At 40.1% G+C, this 22108-nt stretch overlaps 1 protein-coding gene across 5 annotated transcripts in view; it reads left to right on the plus strand.

Moving 5' to 3' along the window:
• PIP5K1B (phosphatidylinositol-4-phosphate 5-kinase type 1 beta) overlaps nt 1-22108 on the plus strand; it is a 360505-nt gene that overhangs the window by 218456 nt on the left and 119941 nt on the right. For all 5 annotated transcript variants that reach the window (XM_036991203.2, XM_036991204.2, XM_036991202.2 and 2 more), the window contains 2 exons: nt 2947-3102; nt 9828-9972. In XM_036991203.2, the coding sequence (XP_036847098.1) occupies nt 2947-3102; nt 9828-9972 (301 nt within the window). The remainder of the gene's footprint in view (nt 1-2946; nt 3103-9827; nt 9973-22108) is intronic.

The raw sequence follows: 22108 nt of genomic DNA on the forward strand, positions 1-22108 counted from the left end.
CAACTGTTAATGGAGCTTGTGCGTATGCTTCTGGAAATACACAGTGAGAAATAATAGTTTGTGTATACACTACTGAAGGTACATAATGAGAAATAAGACCAATTCTTCCAAAAGAGAGCTTCACAGAGAGAAGAATATTTAAACTACATCCTGAAAATATAAGCCAGCATTCACTAGGAAGAGAGGCAAGAAAGGCATCTCAAGTAGAAGGAAGAACATGTACAAAGTCCCGGGGGTTAGAAGTGACCATGGTAGATTCGGGGCATGGCAGATGGGTGAGCTGAAAAGCAATTAGGTGTAGAAATGGTTGAATGGCAGGATGTAGGGCTAGAAATGGACACAGGATACCTATTGCCAGACATGGTGTAGTCAAAGTCAAATCCAGGAGTTTATGTAGCACAAAAGATAGAAAGCAGCAAACGAAAGTCTTCTGAGATTATCCAATAAAATAAGTCCCTAAGGTATTCCATTTTTTGCAAGATTCAAGTGCTTATCTGCTGAGTGAGGCTCAGATCAGTCCTTTAGGGGAGATTCACTATTGAAAACAAAAGTGACTGCTTCCTTTAGGTGCTGTGTGGCCCGAGCAGGGGTGTGTGTGTTTTAGTTCTCTTTCTGCTCCTCATTGTATGTGATGTTGATAATAAACTAAGAACTGTTTCCTTTTTCAGGCTCATGGCCTTTGCTCCATTATAAGCCACAAGTACAGGCAGTTCTCTGAGTGTCTTCTCATACCTGTTTCTTGGTGCTGTCAACAGTCTTGGATCTGAGCTGTTCCTCAATTTTGAGAATTAGCACTGACCTAAGAAATATGCAATTCTTGGGTGGTCTCAGGGACACTTTACACCTTAAAAATAATTGAGAATTCAAAGAGCTTTTATTTATGTGAGTTATATCTGTCTATAGTTAACATTTAGAATTTAAATTGAAGAACATTTAAATATTCTTACAAGTGACAATAAATACTGTATGTTAACATACATCAGTTTTGATTTATTTAAAAAATAAAAAAAATTTTGACATCAAAAGTAATTAGGGAACTGTTTCCAAAGCAAACAGTTTTGTGAGAAAAGTGGCATGATTTTATATTTTTTTAAATCCCTAATTTTGGCTTATAGAAGACATCTCAGTTCTCACATCCACTCCTGAATTCAGTCTGTGGTGATATCACAGGTCATGTAGGATCCAGAAAGCTCGCCAAGAGAAAGGGAGTGAGAAAGGCAAATAATGTCTTATTATTATGAAAATTGGTTAAACTTTGCAGACTTTCTAAGAGGGCATCAGGGACCCCTAGTGGTCCCCCATCCACATTTGCGATTCTCTGATTTAGGAGTTTTAAAATCTTTCACTGAAAGTTGAGAGTTGAGGATGTATAAAAGTGAGCAGATAGAATGTTGAGGCAAAGCCAGTGTGTGGGTAATTACTTCACCCCGGGAAAGCAGGGGCGGCCACTGCTTTCAGAGGATGAGGAGTTTTGGCAGATGTGACTTATTTGGTCCACTGACTTAACATTAACATCATTTTGTTCAGTTTGCAAACATTCACAATCTCCTCCCCTCAAAGAAAAACAGAGTCTCATTTTATCTTTGTTTCCCCTCATTTAGTCAGGAAATATGCTAAAGGACCAGGCAACAAGCCACCAGTTTGACAACTTCAGAAAAAAGTAAAGACACCTGGGGTTTGTGCTTTCTAGCTCTCTGACCTGGAGCAAGTCACAGCTTTTCTACTCTCAGTTTCTGGACCTAGAAAAGGGCCTACCTCCCTCAGACCTTATCATGTCGCTAATCTGAGATGTGGAATGTAAATGTTTTTCTAAAGCCCTCTCTACAAAGTTATTTTTTATGATGATTGTATTATTGTGATTATAAAACTGCTCCCGAACTCATTAACCTTCCCTTCTCTTTAAGTGAAGAGATTGCCCTCTATTCTTCCCTTGTTTGTGTGTCCCAAAGTCCTTCTCCAATTAAGTTCTTGCAAGCTGCCTATGGGAAGGCCCCAGATGAGCAAGTAGTGTTATCTAAACTCTGAGACTCCCAAGGCCAAATGCAATTACTTTAACATATCTGCTGTCAGGTTACCCCTATATGCAAACCTCCAAAGGAGGAGAGATGCTGCCAAAAACAAGTTCAGGGGAAAGCATAAACAAGCCTCAACTTCCCTCTCCTCCCACCCTCCAAGGAAATTCTCCAACAGTGTTAAGCCAACAAGAATTACTGCAGTGAAGAGTTGCTATAAGTACAGAAGGTCCAGCTGCAGCTGAAGCAGCTCCCACTGATGTAGCAGACATCAAGTTATAGCCTTCAGTGAGCATGATTGATGGTGAAGTACGTTTGCATTGGTTCAGGTTCCCAACATACATCTGAAGGTGTAGAAGGCTGTTTGGACAAAGAATTGTGAGTGAATTATGCATCTGACGTGACCATGACTTAGAAAAGACCCAGAGGGCAGGACATTTCACTGGAAAGTCACTGAAAGAAAAAAGCAACCAGAAGTAACTTGGCTAAATTAGGCAACATGAGTATAAGATTAAACATTGGCATGTTTAGGAATTCCCAGTCCCAAGTTAATAAAGCCAGGGTCATGAGAATTCTCCTTACTTAACCATCTGCGTTTACCAACCCACCCAGTCTTCTCCCAGCACTAGAAAAACATTGCTTGGAGGAGGAAAAACAATTCTTTAGTAACAGAACATTTGAATATCATCTCAAATGAGACTTTATTTCAAATTCTGGAGAGAGATGTCAACTCAAATTTATTCTATTCTATTCTAAGTCAAGTCCTTTTGGACAAGTAACATTGCCAGAACACAATTTCATCTCCCTTTCCTCATGTGTATAAAAGCAGAGCTGCATGCCTTCTACTCAACAAGTGACTGAAATGTTAATAAATAAAATGCTACTGTAGCTTTATAATAATTATCTTTGTCTTCCCCTTTTCCTTCCCGTCTAGCTTTGAAGGCCTCACCATCTAAGAAACGTTGCAATTCCATCGCCGCCCTAAAGGCCACCTCCCAGGAGATCGTGTCCACCGTTAGCCAGGAATGGAAGGGTGAGAAGCGCGATTTGCTGACCGAAGGACAAAGTTTCAGCAGCCTTGATGAAGAAGGTAAAGACATGTAATTTTAAAAAAGAAAGAAAGAAAAAGCTCTTGTGTTTTTATTTACACAAGTAATGAAACTCATAAAAGAAAAATTAGAAAATACCTACTCTAAGAAAAAAGTTGTTAATTTTTAAAAGGCTATTTACAGTATGATACTGTTAACATAAAAATTTTAAAACACGATGTAGTTTATGGAAAAAAAAGAGAGGTTACTAAAATATTCAAGAGCAAAGCTCTATAACCCCACTACCTGAAAGTAACAAATCTAAACATTTTACTGTTAGACCTTGTTCTGTGTGTGTGTACAGGCACACCTCAGAGAGAGTGTGGGTTCATTCCCAGACCACTGCGGTGAGGTGAATATTGCAACAAAGCAAGTAAACGGTAGCTTTCCCAGTGCATATAAAAGTTATGTTTACACTATACTATGGTTTAAGTGTGCAATAGTATTATGCCTAAGAAACAATGTACATACCTTAATTAAAAAACAATTTATTGCAAAGAAAAATGCTAACCATCATCTGAGCTTTCAGTGAATTGTAATCTTTTTGCTGGTGGAAGGTCTTGCCTCCATGTTGATGGCTGCTGATGGATCAGGGTGGTGGCTGCTGAAGGCTGGGGTGGCTGGGGCAGTTTCTCAAAGTGAGATAGTGATGGAGCTTGGCGCCTCTATTGACTCTTCCTTTCACAAATGACTTCTCTGTAGCATGCAGCGCTATTCAACAGCATTTCACCTGCAGTAGAACTTCGAAAGTTGGAGTCAGTCCTCTCAAACCCTGCCAGTGCTTTATCAATTAAGTTTATGTGACATTCTAAATCCTTCGTTGTCATTTCAGCATCCTTCACAGCATCTTCACCAGTAGGTTCCATCTCAAGAAATCACTTTATTTGCTCATCCAAAGAAGCAACTCCTCATCCCTCAAAGTTTTATCCTGAGATGGCACCAGTTCAGTCACATCTTCGGGTCCACTTCTAATTCTAATTCTCTTGCTGTTTCCACCCCATCTGCAGTTACTTCCTGCAGTGAAGTCTTGAACCCCTCAAAGACATCCATTAGGGTCAGAATCAACTTCTTCCAAACTCCTGTTCATGTTGCCATTTTGACCTCTTCCCATGAATCATAAATGTTCTTAATGGCACCAAGAATGGTGAATATTTTCCAGAAGGTTTTCAATTGACTTTGCTCAGATCCTTAAAAGGAATCACTCTCTATAGCAGCTATAGTCTTACAAAATGTATTTCTTAAATAATAAAACTTCAAAGCTGAAATGACTCTTTGATCCCAGAGGCTGCAGAATGAACATTGTGTTAGCAGGCATGAAAACCTAACCTGGTTGTTCATCCTCAGTGATGAGGTACATTATTAATGAGGAGTAATATTTCAAAAGGAATCTTTTTTTCTGAGCAAGAGGTCTCAACAGTGGGCTTAAAATATTCAAAATAACCATGTTGTAAACAGATGTGCTGTCATCCAGGCTTTGATGTTCCATTTGTAGAGCACAGGTGGAGTAGACTTAACATAATTCTTAAGGGCCCTAGGAATTTTGGTCACCGAGCACTGGCTTCAACTAAAGTCACCAATTGCATTAGCCCCTAACAAGAGAGTCAGCCTGTTCTTTAAAGCTTTGAAGCCAGATATTGACTTCTCCCCTCTAACTGTGAAAGTCCTTGATGGCATCTTCTTCCAATATAAGGTTATTTCATCTGCATTGAAAATTTGTTATTTAGGGTAGCCATCTTCATGAATAATCTCAGTTCAGTCTTTTGGATAACTCTCTGCAGCTTCTACATCAGCATTTGCTGCTTCACCCATACTTTTATGTTCCGGGGATGGCTCTTCTCCTTAACCCTCAGGAGCCAACCTCTGCTACCTTTAGACTTCTCCTGCAGCTTCCTCACTTCTCAGCCTTCACAGAATTGAGGAGAGTTAGAACCTTGCTCTGGATTAGGCTTTGGCTTAAGGGAATGTTGAAGCTGGTTTGATCTTCTATCCAGAACGCTAAAACGTTCTCCATCTCAGCAATAAGGATGCTTCTCCCTCTTACCATTCATGTGTTTATTGGAGGAGCACTTTTCTTTCAAGAACTTTTCCTCAGCATTCACAGCTTGGCTATCTGTTTGGTGCAAGAGGCCTAGCTCAGCTTTCAACATACCTTCCTCACTAAGCTTAACCATTTCTAGCTTTTGATTTAATGAGAGATGTGCAATTCTTCCTTTCCTTTGAACACTTAGAGGCCATTGTAGGAATATTAATTGACCTAATTTCAGTAATTTGTGTCTCAGGGCATAGAAAGGCCCGAGAAGAAGGGAGAGATATGGGAGAATGGCTGGCGGGTGGAACAGTCAGAATACACACATTTGTTGATTAAATTTAATATAGGGGCACAGTTTATGGTGCCCAAAAACAATTACAATAATAACATCAAAGGTCAGTGATTACAGCTCACCAAAACAAATATAATAACTAAAAATTTTGAAATATTTCAAGAATTACCAAAATGTGACACAGAGACATGAAGTGAGCAAATGCTGTTGGGAGAAGCACCAATAGACTTAATCAACATAGGGCTGCCACAAACCTTCCACTGGCAAAAAAAGTATTCTCTGTGAAGTACAATGAAATGAGATATGCCTGTATTTATATATTTTCAAATGCACATATACATTATATACATATATACACACATACATATGTGTACCTACACCATATAACAATTATCTATTTAGGTCCTTTTTAGTAAATTTAATGTTTTATGATTATCTCCATACATGTATATACACCTACCTTTTGTTAGATTTATTCCCAGATGGATATAGAGAGACAGACACAGATATACATTTCCTGGCTTTTCAAATAGTGTCTTTCTAACATCTGGGTTTTCTGGCTGTCGCTGCTGCATCTGTTGCCCACATCTTCTCTTCTTTCTTGCTTGCTTACTGCTTAGGTCTGCTGGTACAATGATGAATATAACTGGTGTCTGTGGGCAGCTTTGCCTTGGCCTGATTGTAAGGGAATGCTTCTGTTTCACTGTTCAGGGAGAAGGTTTCTGCATTCAATACCCATAATCAGGTCAAGGAAGTTCCTTTTTATTCCTGCTTTGCTTTATCAAGAATGACGGTTGCATTTTATCGGATGCTTTCCTCTGTCTTTTGAGTTGATCATTTGGTTTTTATCTCCCAGTCCTCTAACAGGAAGTGACATTTTATTTTTGTATTTTTGTATTCAGCTTCCTTTTTATTATTATTATTATTTTTATTATTAAATGTATGCATCACAGTGGTTCAACAGCCCCCTCCCACTCTCCCTCACTCCAGCCCACTCCCCTTTCCTCTGGTAACCACTAGTCAGGAAGTAACATTTTGATATTTTAGATTTTTTAGCAGTATATTCTTTTGGGAATCCCAACATTTCCTGAAAATTCCTCATACTGAGATTAGAAGTTCAGACCTCTTTTGGGTGTTTTCTCTTCCTCAGTCTTTAGAATACGGTGGTATTATTCCTACTCTGGTAAACCGCCTCTTACCCAGATTTAATGATTCCAACACGAGAGTCAAGGAATTGCCGTTGCTCCTCCCGCTGAGGTGATGGCTCAGATTTCCAGCACACAACCTTTTTTCCCTCAACGTGTCTGCATTGGTATCTACCATGCTGCCTGATTTCCTACAGCACACATAAAACAGCAAGGTGTCTGCAGTCTGGGAAAAGGGGGAAACTTATTTTTAAACTGTTAAATTTTCAGATAGTAAGATTTTTGAAGTTAAAGCAGTTAATCTCATTGTTAGTCTCAGGGGAAAACAATAACTACACTACTTAGCACCCAGCAAGTCTGGAAACATGGAAAGTAGCACACATGTTGTGTTCATTTTCAGATCAACTCTTGGACCCATTGCTTCAGATTTAAAGGTGCTTCATCTAAAAAGGGCTCTCAGGGTCAAAGAAAAACCTATTGAGCATGTTCTTTGAAAATGTTAACATACTATTTTTTAATGAGTTTATCTGAACAATTCTCTGCATCTACGAAGTTCGCTACGAGGTTTAGCATTTTTATAATGCTCTGTACTGGAGGGTTTCCCCTTTCATAATATACCAGGTCATCACCAAATTTCCCTCTAGTTTTTAATCATTTGTTTTCTGTCATTCTCAGTATGTCTGGGTTATATTCATTTTCTATTGCTGTGTTACAAATTACCAGAAAGCTAGAAGCATAATATAATGTCCATTTATTAACTAGCAGTTCTGTAAGTCAGAAGACTGGCAAGGCCTATCTTGGTCCTCTGGGCACAATTTAGCAGCATCTTAAAAACTGGGATCACTGGAAGTGGGCTAACTTCTCATCTGGAGGTGCCAGAGAAGAGTCCTCTGTTAAGCAATTGGCAGAATTCACTCCCTCGCAGTTCTAGCGCTCAGGTCCCCACGTCGGAGCTTTGCTGTCTGTTAGCTGGGGACCATGTTCAGCCCCTAGAGACTATCCATATTCCTTGCCATGCAGCCCCTCCCTCTCAAATGCAGAAATTTTTGCACTGTGAACCTGTGACATCACCATCTTTAACCCCTTTGACAAACTCAGAGTTAACTGATCGGTAATCTTAATTACATCTGCAGATTCCTTTTACCATGTAAGGTAAAATAACCACAGGAGTAATATCTCATCATTTTCACCCACACTCAGAGGGAGATTATACAGGAGTAAGATCACTGGGGATCATCCTAGGATTCTGCTGACATTAGTTTGTTTTTTAAAAAAACTGAGAGTATACAAGCATAAAGAAACAGTTCTCTGCTTCCACAAGCTGTTCCAAAGGGGCTGAGAGGCCCAGCTACTCAGTGTTTGGGTGACATATGACCTGGGTGCCAGTCACTGAACAGATCGTGTTTTTCTATGTTACATCGCTCAGGTAGCCTCTCGTTTATAAAGTCCAGTTGGGTGTTCCCAAGACCTGAGTCTGCATTAGTTGTTCTCAGTCCAGATCTGTCTGCCTTACATTTAGTGGCACTATATATTCATTAGAATCTGATGTGAAGTTATTTTCCAGACCCAGTTTTCAATGTTATTGAGTTTACCTTTTCTTCTCTGTATTTAATGAAAAGGTGGGATCAAGTATACTGAAGATTGCTAGCCAGCTGTTGTATTCAGTTGAAGGCTTTCTAATTTTTGCATACACTTTGGTCACTTGTGCTTTTACATGATCATCATGTTACTCATTGCAGCAGTTGTCTTTTCTGAACTGGATCGGAGGCAGAGCTGCACCATCTTACACATGTGCATATCATTCAGGTCTCCTAGTCCAGAGTCCAGCCCTTCTGGACTTGCCTCCTTTTCCCTCCACCTCTCCATCTACACCCCTTCAAATCCAAAATTCAAAACCTCACAGTCATGTGATGGTGCCTGTAGGATAATTTTCCACCCACACATGATCTGAAAATGCATAATTTTGAGCCTGTTGTGCTCAAAGGAAAAGAAATACCAGAAACACCTTAAGGTTATATTGTATTTATTATCTTGTTTTAGTTTAGTTTAAGGGAATGTTTTTAAAATATCCACAGTATAGCATGGTGACTATAGTTCATACTGTATTGTATATTTAAAAGTTGCTAAGAGTCAGTCTTTAAAGTTCTTACCACAAAAATAAGTTGTAACTGTGTGTACTGATGGATAGTAACTTACCGTGGTGATCATTTTGCAATATAGGCATATATCAAATAATTGTATTGCACACCTAAAACTAATGCAATGTTATATGTCAATTATATCTCATAAAAATTTTAAAATAAAACATCTACATAAGTTAAAAAAAATCAGCATGAGCCCAATGCAAAACTTTGAGAACAGGATTCGTCCACGCCTATTAGGTCCACAGTGTTCTATCTCCAGAGAATTGCATGTCTCCTTTTAAAGAAGCTCTGTTCTGTGTGACTGGACCTTTAATTTAAAAACTGTCTGTCTGACAGTTGGCTGATAATATATGTAACTTTATTTAAAGTTTAGGATAGGATGATTTAAAATGTTCCAGATTTTTTTAAATGACTCAGATTCAACTCTCAAAAAAACCAAAGCAAAACAGAATTCACATAGACTCACTGAGAGTGGGCATAGGTCAGCTTTGATACTCAGCCTTTAATATTCCTGTTTACTGTTGAGGGAGGACTCCTGCATATGTATTTTCATAGATGCCTGCATTTTAAAGAAGACATAAGCGTTTTCTCGTTTTTAAGAAAATATCCTTGCTGTTAAAATAAGTAGTCCAGAAAAGCCATGGCCAATATTCACAGATATGTGTGGCCTCATGTTTCCTAGCTCTTAAAATGTCTGAGCTCTCAGACACTGAGAATCCTTGATCTGTGCATATCCTAGAGAGGGGGAAAGCAGGTTCACTGTCCATTTATACATTTGTCAATCATCCTTTTAATCTCTGTTGAATTATCTCCTTAAACTCCTAGGAACTTTTTATGTCATCTTTTGAAACAGTAAGTCACTATATTAGGTTTTTAAAAGACCATTCATAATGTTATTTCCATAAGCCACTTTGTAAATTAATGCAATGTCCTTTCTGTTTAACCTGTTTGCAAGAAGCTGTTTCACATTTCTGCTGCAACTCAGGAGAGTGCAGTTAATTTTTAATTTAATTTGCAGCCCAATATATAAAACGAAGGCTTTTGACTCATTTATTATAGACTAAAGCAGCCTTTATTACTGAGATTCATGACGGTGTGTTTTACTTTTGTTACCCAGCACTGGGATCCCGACACAGACCAGACCTGGTGCCTAGCACTCCGTCCCTGTTTGAAGCTGCTTCCTTGGCAACCACAATTTCATCTTCCTCCTTATATGTCAATGAACATTATCCACATGACCGGACTACGCTTTATTCAAACAGGTAATATTTTGCGCACTCAAATTGTCCATGCAGCTATTACCATGTCAACATCACAGCTAAACCAGTATTTCTGAATGAGAACATGCTGTCCCTCACACAACCAGGATGTGGCCATTACCTGCCTGGTAAGTAAGTAAGGTGAAGAGAGCACATGCTTGATTTTTGCTGTGCAAGAAGGACACCTGAGGGAAACTCCTGGTTTTTCTTTACAGTTAACCATTATGTGCTGTAGGAATTATATACTTGGTACCAGGGAAGAAGACAAAGCTTTCATCATTTTTATTTCAATAAAATTTCTTACAAATGGATTTTTCCAAGTAACCACTCCTTGTTAATATTGCACTGATATATGCAAAGATATCTGAATATTCTTTTTTCACTGGAGTTACCTTAGTGACTATGGTAGATGGAATAACAGTCCCCCAAAGTCATCCATGTTCTAATCCTCAGAATCTGTGAATATCTTACCTTATTTTGAGAAAGGGACTTTGCCAGTGTGATTAAGTTAAAGATCCTGAGATGGGAAGAGTATCCTGAATTATCCAGAAAGGCCCAAAGGAACTAGAGGGTCCTTATAAGAGGAAGACAGGAGGGTTAGAATCAGAGGGGATTCCAGAAGCAGAGATCAGAGACAGAAAAATTTAGGTGGCCACACTGCTGGCTTTGAAGGTGGAGGAAAGGGCTGTGAGCCAGGAATGCAGGCAGACCCTAGAAGCCAAAAAAAAACAAGGAAGCGGAGCCTCACAAAGAAACAGAGCCCTTCCGGCGCTTATGATTTTTAGGACTCTGACCACCAGAGCTAGAAAGTTATAATCTGTGTTGGTTTAAGATGCTAAATTTATGATAATTTCTTAACAGCAGCAATAGGAAACTAATATAGTGACTCTCAAACATTTGACATGAATTAGAGCATGGTGCAGATTACTGAAATTTCTCAGGAAGCTACTTTATTAGGTATTTTTCCTTTTTAAACAAAATGTTCTCAAACGTTGTTCCTTGAAGTAGACAATGGTTATCTTTACAAAGTGATCCCAGCATTGTCTGTGGGATTAGCTGTTTTCCTTTTTCTATTTCTGCACATGCAATTCTACAACTGTAACTTTGGTTCCAGGACAGAGAGTACCGTGGATATGTGCTCAGTCATTACCTGTTAAACGTTGAACAAATTCTTGTTGAACTCTAGCTCTCGAGAATCAAGATAAAATTTGTGCAGGCAAAGTGCTTCATATGCTGTTAAGTCTTTTCCACCTCCAAGCAAGCAGCTTGGTTCACCTCCAGAGCGAGGACTTAGTATGGTAGATTCATTTTTTAACATGCATATTTATAGATATTAGTTTGGTCTTTTGGCAAGTTAGGGTTTGGTAGTTGGAGCTTCTGTAGAAATTCTTTTTTGTTTGCTGTTGCCTTGTCCTCCAGCTAGATGCAGGTGAGGTGGTAGCAGGTGAGGCAGCCAGTCCAGGTCTAGAAAAGTGGGACAGATGGAAGGTGAGCCACGAATCATAGCTGGGCTTTAGTTTGGATAGCTTTGCTCCAGGGGCCAACAAATAAGGCTCCATAATAAATTATTCAACTCACCTGAAGAGTAAAAGTAATTTGGTTAGATTCCTTGCATGAGAGAAGTTTTAAGTGACACATACCTGACATTAATGTATACCTTGAATGTTCAAATTTGTTGTGTGAACTAGCCACAGTTTTCCTATCTGGACCATACAGCTGAGCACTCTTCTTTTGCTCTCAGATATAAATAGCCATGCAAAAGATGGCTGGCAAGTCACAGGAAGTTCTTTGCAAGGTTAGAAGCAATTCTCCTGTGAAGCCCAGATAGTTTCTTACCATTTGCTACTGTTCTCATAATCAGAGGCAGACAACTGGATATGTCACTAAGTTGTTTTAGGAGAATTTTCAGCACAAAAGGAAAGGTGTTTGTTGGTTTGGTGGCAGTGGTTGTGGTAAGCATCCAGGCTCCTGGCCAGGGCCATTTGGCTCTTAGGTATTCATAAGTTTCTCCCACAGTCTGGCACTGCCTTCTGCAGGCTCCCGGTTCTTCCTGGCTTGCCTGGGAGCTCCTCTGCATGCTCGGGCTGTGGTATATAATTCTTGGTACTTTCATTTTTGCTAATACTGGTTATTATATATGTATATATATTTGGGTGGAAAGAACTTCAGTGTTATCTGTGATATGTTTCATTTTCTTTTTTTGAAGAGAATTGTTTGAAGCAAATCTTTGGCATTGTATCTCAAAGTTGCAATTTGAAATCTTATATTTAGCTACCGGTCCAGGATCAGTTGCAGAAACAGGGAAACTATCTTAAGCAGAAAGGGATTTGGAACGGGGAGTTGGGTGTTCACAAAGTCTGTGGAAAGCTCGGTGAGTGGGCTCTGGGCTGGACATTCGGGAAACACTCCAGGGAAACCCACCACTGAATTGGCCCACCAGTAGCCCTGTAGCCTTCACCACAATCAAGTCAGTGCCCTATCAATGGAATGCAAGCCAGAGAAAAGCCTTTTGGTGATCTCAGAATGATTTTTAAATAAGCTAACATTTAAAAACCAAGCAGCTCCACTAAAACACCGAAATGCTTCTGAAAAACCACTTGCTTTGGCAGCCTTGGCTCTATTGCTTGCTGGCGTTTGCCAGCTGGAGGGGAGAAGCGTGGGTCCTGGGTCCAGGTCACCACCCTCTCTCATTCATCTCTTTGGGCATTTTGCTTTTAGCCTTGACGTGTAAGAGAAACCAAAGACGTGCCTCAGATCTTCGCCACTGCCTTAAGGAAATCATAAGGAAAGGCGCAAAAAAGGCCCAAAGGGGCTAAAGAACGCTGGGAATCAGCAGTCCTCTTGCCCCACCCTAATCATTCAGCAGGGAAACCTTACCAGCAAACTGAAAGGAAACTATCACCTTGTTTCTATAGTTTTTCCTTTGAGCCATCCCCCCAGTCCTACGTGGTGTCTCTTGAGGCAGTGAACAGTATTCTAAGTCTCATCTGGCCAGCAAGTTCTAAAACCTAATCCAGATAATCCAAAAAGAAAATGAGTTGAATATTGATGTTATTTATAATTCACATGTTAGCTTTCCTCTGTACCTGTGGATCGTTTTTCTCCTAAGGGAAAGCAGTCTGCTTTCCCATTTCAACATTAAGCCATACACAGCTGTCCTGAAATGAGCTGTAAATACTTCAACTAGTCGTTGTCATTCTGTCAGTCTTCACAGAATCCTTAACTTTGAAAGGTGTCCATTAGCATCTGGATGTCTCCACAGCTAAATTATATGCTGTAGTGGGAAATGGCATCTTTCAGATTTACTTCTTTTTTAAAGGTTTGTTCTCTGTTACTTCAAAACTCCAACGGCAATCTTTTCTTTTTGTTTGTTTGCTTTTTTAAATGTACTCCAAAAATTGACTAGGGAGCAAAGAACAAATGGTATCATTAAAGTATATATTTCAACTATTGACTGAGACTGCATATTTTCAAGTTCTACCATACAGCCCTGTGTTAGAACAGGCAGCTTATAGGAATAAAGACAAACTGTTGTGGGTACAAACAGTGGGATTTAAATTCTGAATTTTTGATCCTTAAATTTTTCTTTCCTAGTGAAAACCCTTCTTTTTAAAGGAGGTGTACAATGAACAGTAAGAAATGCAGAGGCAAATGTGTTGTATCTCCAAGTTCAGAACAGTTTAATTTAATGTTGTGGAAATTGGTCACGTGCATGCATATTAACTCTATTTATGGTTTCCTGCACAGTTGGTAGCAAAGCTAAAGCTCAGATTACACACAAGGGTCAAAAGCCTTAATGCATTCCAACACTTTTGTATTTTCCTCTCAAAGACGCCTTTACCAGTATCTCCACTCTGCCTAGTCTCATAGTTTGCTAGTGGCTGTTTCTAAGAGTTGGCTCACCCTGGAGGCATCTGGAGTATTATGAAAAGGGCACATATGTCAGAGGAAAAGCCATCTGGTCATTGTCGTTGGGACATGGAGGGACAGCTGGCAAAGGCTTCCTAAATGGTAAGGCCAATATTACAAATTTCTGACGCTGATGCAATGGATCTGACCACAGTCTGTGCCCCTTACTTCCTGCCATTAGAATATCATAAGCCTAGGAGAGGTGTGGAGCAGTTGTCTGTAGCCACAAAGCCCTAGGCAGCACAGAGTGGTGGTATTGGAAAATATTTTAGAGATTTGCAAGAGTCTGAAAAATCATTTACTTTTCTTTAGCATACTTAATTCTAAGAACACAGTATATAATACAGAGAACATACAAAATATGTGTTTATCAACTGCTTCTGTTATCAGTAAGGCTTCTGGTACTATCAGTAGGCTATTAGTAGCTAGGTTTTTGGTTCATTTGTTTTTTTATATTCCACAACTTATTTCACTTAGTGTAATACCCTCAAGGTTCATCCGTGTTGTTGCAAAAGGCAAGATTGCATTTTTTATGGCTGACTCCCTCTCACTTTCATGATGAATTGGTGCATGATACTATTTCTAGGTGCCTTTCATACATTATTAAAAAATTTTAATGGATCCAATTGATGGGTAAATCATACTGCCAATGAGACAATGTGGCAAAATATTGGCCAGCCTTTGGGAATCCTAACTTTTCAAAGTTAACCTATTTTATCCATTTTCTGCCTCTTAGTTCTGAGACCAAAATAACACATCTCTAATTTCCCTTGACTTCAGCCACCAGAGCTCTCTCTCCGGAAGAAAGGTATGCTGGTGGAGACGTATCTCTGTAGCTCCTCCCAGTCCCCTGCCCTCCTTCACTGAACCTCCAGAGAAATGCTTCTCAAAGCATGACTGGTTCCTACATCTAGGTTTTAGCACATCCTCAAGGAATTCTTATGCACTCTAGAGTTTAAGAAAAAAGTTGTTTGGAGGTTATGTGGAATTACTTCTCTCCTTCTCTGTCCTTACTGGGGAGTGAAACAATTTCTTTCCCTTGTAGCCCAGCTGAAATATGGATGGGTATGTTCAGTGAATTAAGAAGACATAACATAATTCCTGAACGTAATTCCTGAACTACAAAACCAAAGCATAGTGGATGGGTTTTCAGGTTATAGTGAGGAGACAAGCCCCCAGTTCATTTCTCATACCTCAAACCTCCCTGGCCATATACCAAGCAAAGGTTCCCCAGCTGTAAAGATATTTTGGATCGGCGGTACCTCTGGGGAATACTCCATCCTGCCCCAAACCTGCTTTCTGGCTCAGCCCCCTGAACTTAGTCCAAACCACGTTTCTCTCAGCGGCTGTTCGTGACCTCTCTGAGTCTACAGAGATCTGAGGCTCAGGGGGCCAAGCAAGGTCATTCCCTTTAAGATCCCATGGCCTTCGTTACTCCTTGCTCTGCTTAGAAGTCAGCTTGGTCCTTCTGGGCCCCTAAAAGTCACCCTCAATCCTGACCATTTTGCTCTGCCCATTCGATGTGCCCACATCACATTCCAGTTCTCCCCTTTGGTAAAGCTGGCCTTGCACAGGCAGGTGCGTCACCCTAGAAACTCAGCTCCTGCCCAAGTTGCCCCACACAGGGCAGCACCACAGGCTTGTCCACGTCACCTCAGCTGCCACGCCTAAAATGAAAATGTCATCTGATGGCTTCTTGGAGAAAATGTGTGTCAGAGTTTCTGTCTTTCTTTCATTGCTTCTCATTACCCTGGAAGACTGCTTCTGAGTACTTAATTAAGCATTTCATCTGGGAAGAAGTGTCTTATCTTGTATTTATATGTTAGTGTATCTGGGTTAGTGCCTAATAATTGTACCTGCCATCACTGCCATTTTCTTTGTCATCACTGAGTTGTGACAGGAGAGAAGGCAGGTGTTCCAAGGCAAGGCCAGTACATGGAATGGGTTGAGTTTTTACTCCTTTGCCTTTTTCCCACCCACCCATCTGATGCTTCTCTAATTCCAGTAGCAAAACTCACCCTGAGAGAATCACAGAGCTTTGGAAATGTAAGGATCCTTTTGACATCATGTCATCCAGCACTTTTATTTACTTATTTATTTTGTATGAGAAATATATGCACCAAGTTTAATAAACAGGTGTACAAACTTTGTTAGGAAAAAGAGCAGGTTCTTGTTTACCTCCCCCTACACTTAATGTCCCCATATGTATCCACCTTCAGTTTGTATAGCTGATTCCTTTGGCGTTTAATTCTACATCTCTAAATATCATGCTTTTATTGCTGTTTCTTGATCCTTAGGCTTCGGCATTAGCTGATAACTTCTCACTATAAAAGATGGAGATTTAACTGTCTTTTCCCCACCCTGCACTGACCATATACACACATCCTTCCGGCCCATCCTTATCCTACCTGTATCCCTCTATAGTTACATCATGATTGTGCCTATATCTATACTGAGTATTTTATTATGACTGGGTGAATACTATGCTTGCTTTTCCTTTTGTGTATGAATTTTTCCCTGTAATGAATAATCATCTCATTCTTTTGTTTGCTTAGCTTTCCACATATTGTCCTTAATGGAAGTCCAAACTCTCCAGTATCTTAATTGCTCCTCATACTGTTTAGCTGCATCAGGTTCTGTTAATTCCATTGTCTTGCAGAAGTGTCCTCCAAAGCCTGCTGGCCTGCTCCAGTCTGGATTGATTACCCTTTGGGCCAGGTACATGTATGTTATTTTGGAGTCTCCCTTCTCCACCATTCTGAGAGTCCTAGTTACCACTTGTCTCTGTTGGCTCCTGTTTCTCATATCCTGTATCTTCCTCTTTTTTGGTTTACTCCCTCATTTTGGTAGGGCACATCCTCCAGTATCTTCCTAAGAAATGGATTCATGGGAGGCAAAATATTCAAGTCCCTGCATGTCTAAGCAAATTTCTATTCTAACCCTGAAACTTGATTGATAGGTTAGCTGATACAGAGCTCTACATTGTAAATCTTTTCTGATTTTTCAAAATTTCAAAATTTGCTCTAATATCTTCTAGTTTCCAGTTCCCATTGAGAAATCCAGTGCTGTTCCGATCTTCTGATCCTCTTTGTATGCATTTTTCTCCAGAATCTTTTATCTCTTTAGTTCCCCCCGTGTCTCAGTATTCCACATGGATATGCCTTAGGACAGGTCTGTTTTCAGTCACTGTGTTGACTGCTCAGTGGACCATCTCAGTCTGCAAATTCAGGCTTTTGCATTCAAGGAAATTTTCTTAACTTTTCAAAGTTCCTCCCCTCTGCTTTTTTCTTCTTTCTGCAACTCCTTTATTCATATAGGAGCTCCTGGATTTGTCCTCAGTTTTCCTTACATTTCTTCATTCATTTCCATCTATTTGTCTTTCTGTCCTACTTTCTGAGAGAGTTTCTCCACTTTATCTCCTAGTCCTTCCACTGAATTTCTCATTTCTGTTGCTGTATTTTCTAATAATTCTTTTTTGTTCTCTGAGATTTCCTTTGTTAGCAATAGTTCCTTATTTCACAGTTGTAATTTCTTCTCTTTTCCCTCTGAGGATATCAGGATTGTTCTTTTTTGTTTTCATCTGATTTTTGCCCTTTCTCCCTTTTTTGTCCCAATCGTCATCAGATTGCCTTTTTCTGTCTGTTTTGGTCTGCATCTTTCAGGTTGGAGGTTTTCTTCAGACTTCTGGAAATGCTTGTTTATTGCTCAACAGGGAGTTCAAGTGAGAGACTAAACAGTCAGCTGGAAGCTTGAACACCTGAGCAGGGCTTGTGGTTCAACCGGCACTAAAATGTGTCTGTCTGGACTCTTTGATGGTGAACTGATGTTAGTATCTGCATCTTTGCTGTCAAGATGGTCAGGTTGCCTGGAGAAGATGCTTATAGGTCCTTGGATCGGGGGGAAAGGTGTGGCTGTCAGCCTGTGTGGACCCAGGGCAGGAAAGAGGGCTGCATGCCTCAGCATCTGTGCCCATGTTCACCTCATTGCCCTCTTTTGTCGTAACTACCTCTGGCATCCCTGGGTCCAGATATCTTCTGTTTTGTATCCTCATCAGAGAAAAAAAGAAAAGAAAAGCCTTCTAGTCTTCTGCTGGAACGGGGCAGGGTACTTCCCTGGCTATGTGTCCCCTTGCCTTCTCCAGTGGTGGCTTAGAAGTCAGCTCTCAGTTTCTACATATCTGCATGCCTTTTAAGCACCAAAATGTTGCATATGTTAGCCTCTCCCCATCTTCTACTCTTTTTATAGGTTTATGTCTTTTTTTAAGCCCCTTGTAGCTTTGGAGGGGTTGAAGGTCACTATACAATTAGATGTGTTCTGTCTGCCTCTGCTTCTTTGTCTATAAATTGAGAGAGGCCCAGAGAGTTGCTGAATGAGGATGGTGAGGTTGCAACATAATCGAAAAGCAGAACCAGGACCTATACTTCCTGACACCTTGTTCAGGGCAGCCTCTTTCAAAATAGACAAAATTACCAATAATCGATTCATCTGTAATGCATATGTTCCTAGTTGGCTGAGAATGAGTTGGAGTTTTTTTTTTTAAGGCTGTTTGCAAAGAGTTCTTTGTATTTTTGCTTTAATTAATATCTTATTACATGACAGTGAATTGGGAAGCATCTAAGGTCGTTCCAGCAACCCTCCTGCTCCACCCAGGTGAGGGAAGGGCTAGTGGAGAATGTCAGTAAGACAGCAGTGGCTATACTAAGTTATGCTGCATTTTAACTTTGTGCCTCTTTAACTTTCCATGTAACTGGAGTTGCACCGTATCTCACCTACATGTTGGAACAGATATGGCTACAGTCAAATACCCAAATTTCACTGATGTGTGCCCCCTCTGCTGTGACAGATGCAAGTCCCCCATCAAGTAGCCTCCAACTATACCTGTAAGTTTCCAGAGTCTCCTGGGTGCTCACCTTCAAGTCCAAGTCCAATCCCAATGGCAGCCATCACTGTTCCATCATCCTTCTGCAGGTACCACAGGCTCCCACCAGGCACCTCCCACCCATCTGCCTCCTGCTGGGCATCTCACCCTCCACACTGGAGGTTCCAGGCCATGAGCTCTGTGGCACATTTGGGGAGAGCACCCTTACCTGTTAGATGGTCCTCAAAGCAATACTGCTTGGGCTTGATGTTTGGTGACTTAGTAAAACAACTCTTCCCAGTTTTTACTTAAACCTTTCTTACCTGCTTGCCTTCTCTCCCTCCTTCCCCTTCCTTTGTCTGTCTCTCTGTACGTCTCATGCCCTAGGAATCAAACTTGAGTCCTTGGGATTAGCCTACTGTGCAGAGCTAGCTGTACCCTCTGATCAGTTATGTCTGAGATCATTTGCTTTTGTAAACCATCCTCAACCTTCAGCACATAAACTTGCACTGGGCCTGCCCCCCAGCCCCCTAGGCAGATCTAAATCCTTCAGGTGGACATGACTTTGCCTCAGGCTGGGATCCTTCCCACGTCTATTCATAGTTTCTCACATTCTTTAATACATTATTCCCAAACACTTGGAGAGGGCCTTCTACTCACAAGACATTATACAAGATGCTAGAGAAGATGAAAAAGATGGAAAATCTTTGCTCTTGAGAAACTGTAATATTTGTATAAATAGATACAATAGAAAGCAAGTGGTATTCAGTTCAATGAAAGATCCTTACAGAGGGAGTTAGGGGAACAGAGCTGGGGGGAGATGACTTGCCCGGGCTGTCTGTGATGCCTGCAACAAAGGAAGAGCATGAAAGGACAAAGGCTACATATTCCTAATCATACTGTCCATTTCTATGGTAGAATAAGTGCTCAAAAAATGATCCTTCACTGTCTAAATGCAACATGTGAGATATTTATGCTTGGTTAAACTAAGAAAGGAATCGCCCCGAAAAAGGAGATGCTATTTTATTAAAAAGTTTAATTCCAGGAAGAAGTATATTGACCACTTGCTCCAGCCATGTTTGTAAGAATACTTAAATATCTAACAGGTCAAGTGCAGTCAGACAGTCAGATACCTTGAGCCCATCACCCAAGGCAGTGGGAGAAAGTGGAGTCCCCCAGTTGCTCTCGATCACCATTCGATCCCATGTGTTATTCTGTGGTTGAAACAGATTTAAAATCCATTTCCCTTCCTCAGTGACTTAGAAACAGTTCTTAATAAACAAGGGCTCCCACATCAGACTGCTCAGTGTGAGCTCTGAAGAACTAGGGAACTGGCTATTTTTGTTGAAGAACACACAGCTCTCAGGTATAACTGGAGCATGGCACCTCTTTGCCAAGGCAGGAAGGCTGGTCACCTGAAAGCTGGTGTCAGGTTGAAAGTATACATGAATTCTGGGGAATGGTGGGAGCCTCGTATTTTTATGACACTTCCCTAATAAGGTTTATAAAGGCTAAAAGAATTCCATATGTCAATATGGAAGATTGTCTTTTGCAAACTGATGAGTTATGGCCACCATTAATTAATGCACAATTTTTATACTTTTTGTTTATGATAATTCAAAAAACATGTATTGGATGCCCACTTTATACCATGTAGTCTGCCCAGCACTTTATAGATATTATTGAATTTAATGTACCTATCAAACATATAAAGCAGGTATAGGTAGAGTTGGTAAAGGGACTTACTTATAAGCATACATAACAGGAACATTGAAAAGTCAATTTTATCAAGGCCATTGTATACCAAACTTAAAACAAAATAACTTGATCCATAAAATGAAGTTTTAGATACTAATGAAATTTTTTTCCTCTAAAATCTATAATTCTTTAACCAGTATGAATATATTCTCAAATGCATCATTTGAAAGCACTTTTGGATCTCCTAAAATGTGACCTTAGTCATTTAGCAAGTAGCCCCACAACTGACAAAGAATACAAATTAAGTAGAAAATAATCTAGGCAGTGGAATTACATGGTGTGATTTAGGCTTAAATCAGTGTTTCTTTACATATTTATATGTTGCTAGAGAATGCATAGGAAGTCTTTTTAAATTTCATCCCTTTGCACTGAGAAGTAGAAGTGAGCGTGATATTAGTTAGAATGCTCAAGTAACAGAAAACCCACCGGTAAACCCAGCTTAAACTAGAACTTTCCAACCTGTGTGGGGAGGCCCACTGGTAAGTCACAAAAAAATGTGCAGAAATATTTATTCCTTCAGTCTCCAGGGTAGTGAGGGAGGTGTAGGATAGCTGAAGCCACCAGGGTTAGTCGCCTCAGGTGCCAGATGTCTCCTACCTATTCCCCGAGGGCACTACAAATCTACAAATATTATCATGTCCTATGAATGTTGTAACACTAAAAAATGTTGGGCAGCACTGGCTTAAAATATAGTGAAGATATATGTCATGATGTTTCTGCTCTGCCAACCTCTACCTTTTTTTTTTTTTTTTGCTCCTCCTATTTGTTGCTGCATGATCACAAAGTAGCTGCCACAACCCCAGACAGTACGTCTTCATTCCAAGGATTCATGCAGGAAGGAAATTAGAGGGAACAGAATGTTTCTCATTAAACATTTTATCTGTTGGGAAGGAAGTCTGAGCAGCAGCTCTCCCAGAGCATCCTCTAAACAGCTCATGACCGGAGGTGGACCACATGACCACCTCTAGCTGGAAAGGATCCTACCTGCGCTGAGATTGCTGATCTAAACTCAAAATTCTGTTAGCAAAGATGAGAAGCAATAGCAATTGTGTAGGCACCAAACACAGCCAGTAAGGAAAAGGCCAGGATTTTTTTTTAGACATATTTTCTGCTTCTTAAATAATTGTTTAGTCTGTTTCAGGTAAAACACCACCCATAGGATCATTTACCACTAAAATTAAAAGCCTTCTCTATGGAAATGGGTTTGAAACGGGGCACCCTACAGACAAGAGAAAGGACTGTGCAAATCTTAGTCAAAGAAATTTGAGTCCTCTAGGTATTCATTGTCATTCAGAGACAGCCAAGCATCATTCATAATTTTGTAGCTTTGAGTTGTAGAACTAGGTATGGGTTTTCTTTGCCTTTTTTCTCCTGTTCTCTAGTTTACTAATTTTTTCATTATATGTTACATTTGTAATGAAAAGGCATTGATATTTTTTGTTTTTGAAATCTGATGGACTCATTGGAATGTTGTGTAAGATGTTTCAAGAAATGACCACAGAGCTCATTGTGTTCCACTTCTTAAACATTAAAATGAAAGTTATTATAATACAAATGCCTCACACCATAAAATTTAAAGAGTAAACTTTTCCTTGTTCTAACAGTGTTAACTTT

This window comes from Manis javanica, chromosome 2, assembly GCF_040802235.1.
Source record: "Manis javanica isolate MJ-LG chromosome 2, MJ_LKY, whole genome shotgun sequence".
Lineage (NCBI taxonomy): Eukaryota > Metazoa > Chordata > Mammalia > Pholidota > Manidae > Manis > Manis javanica.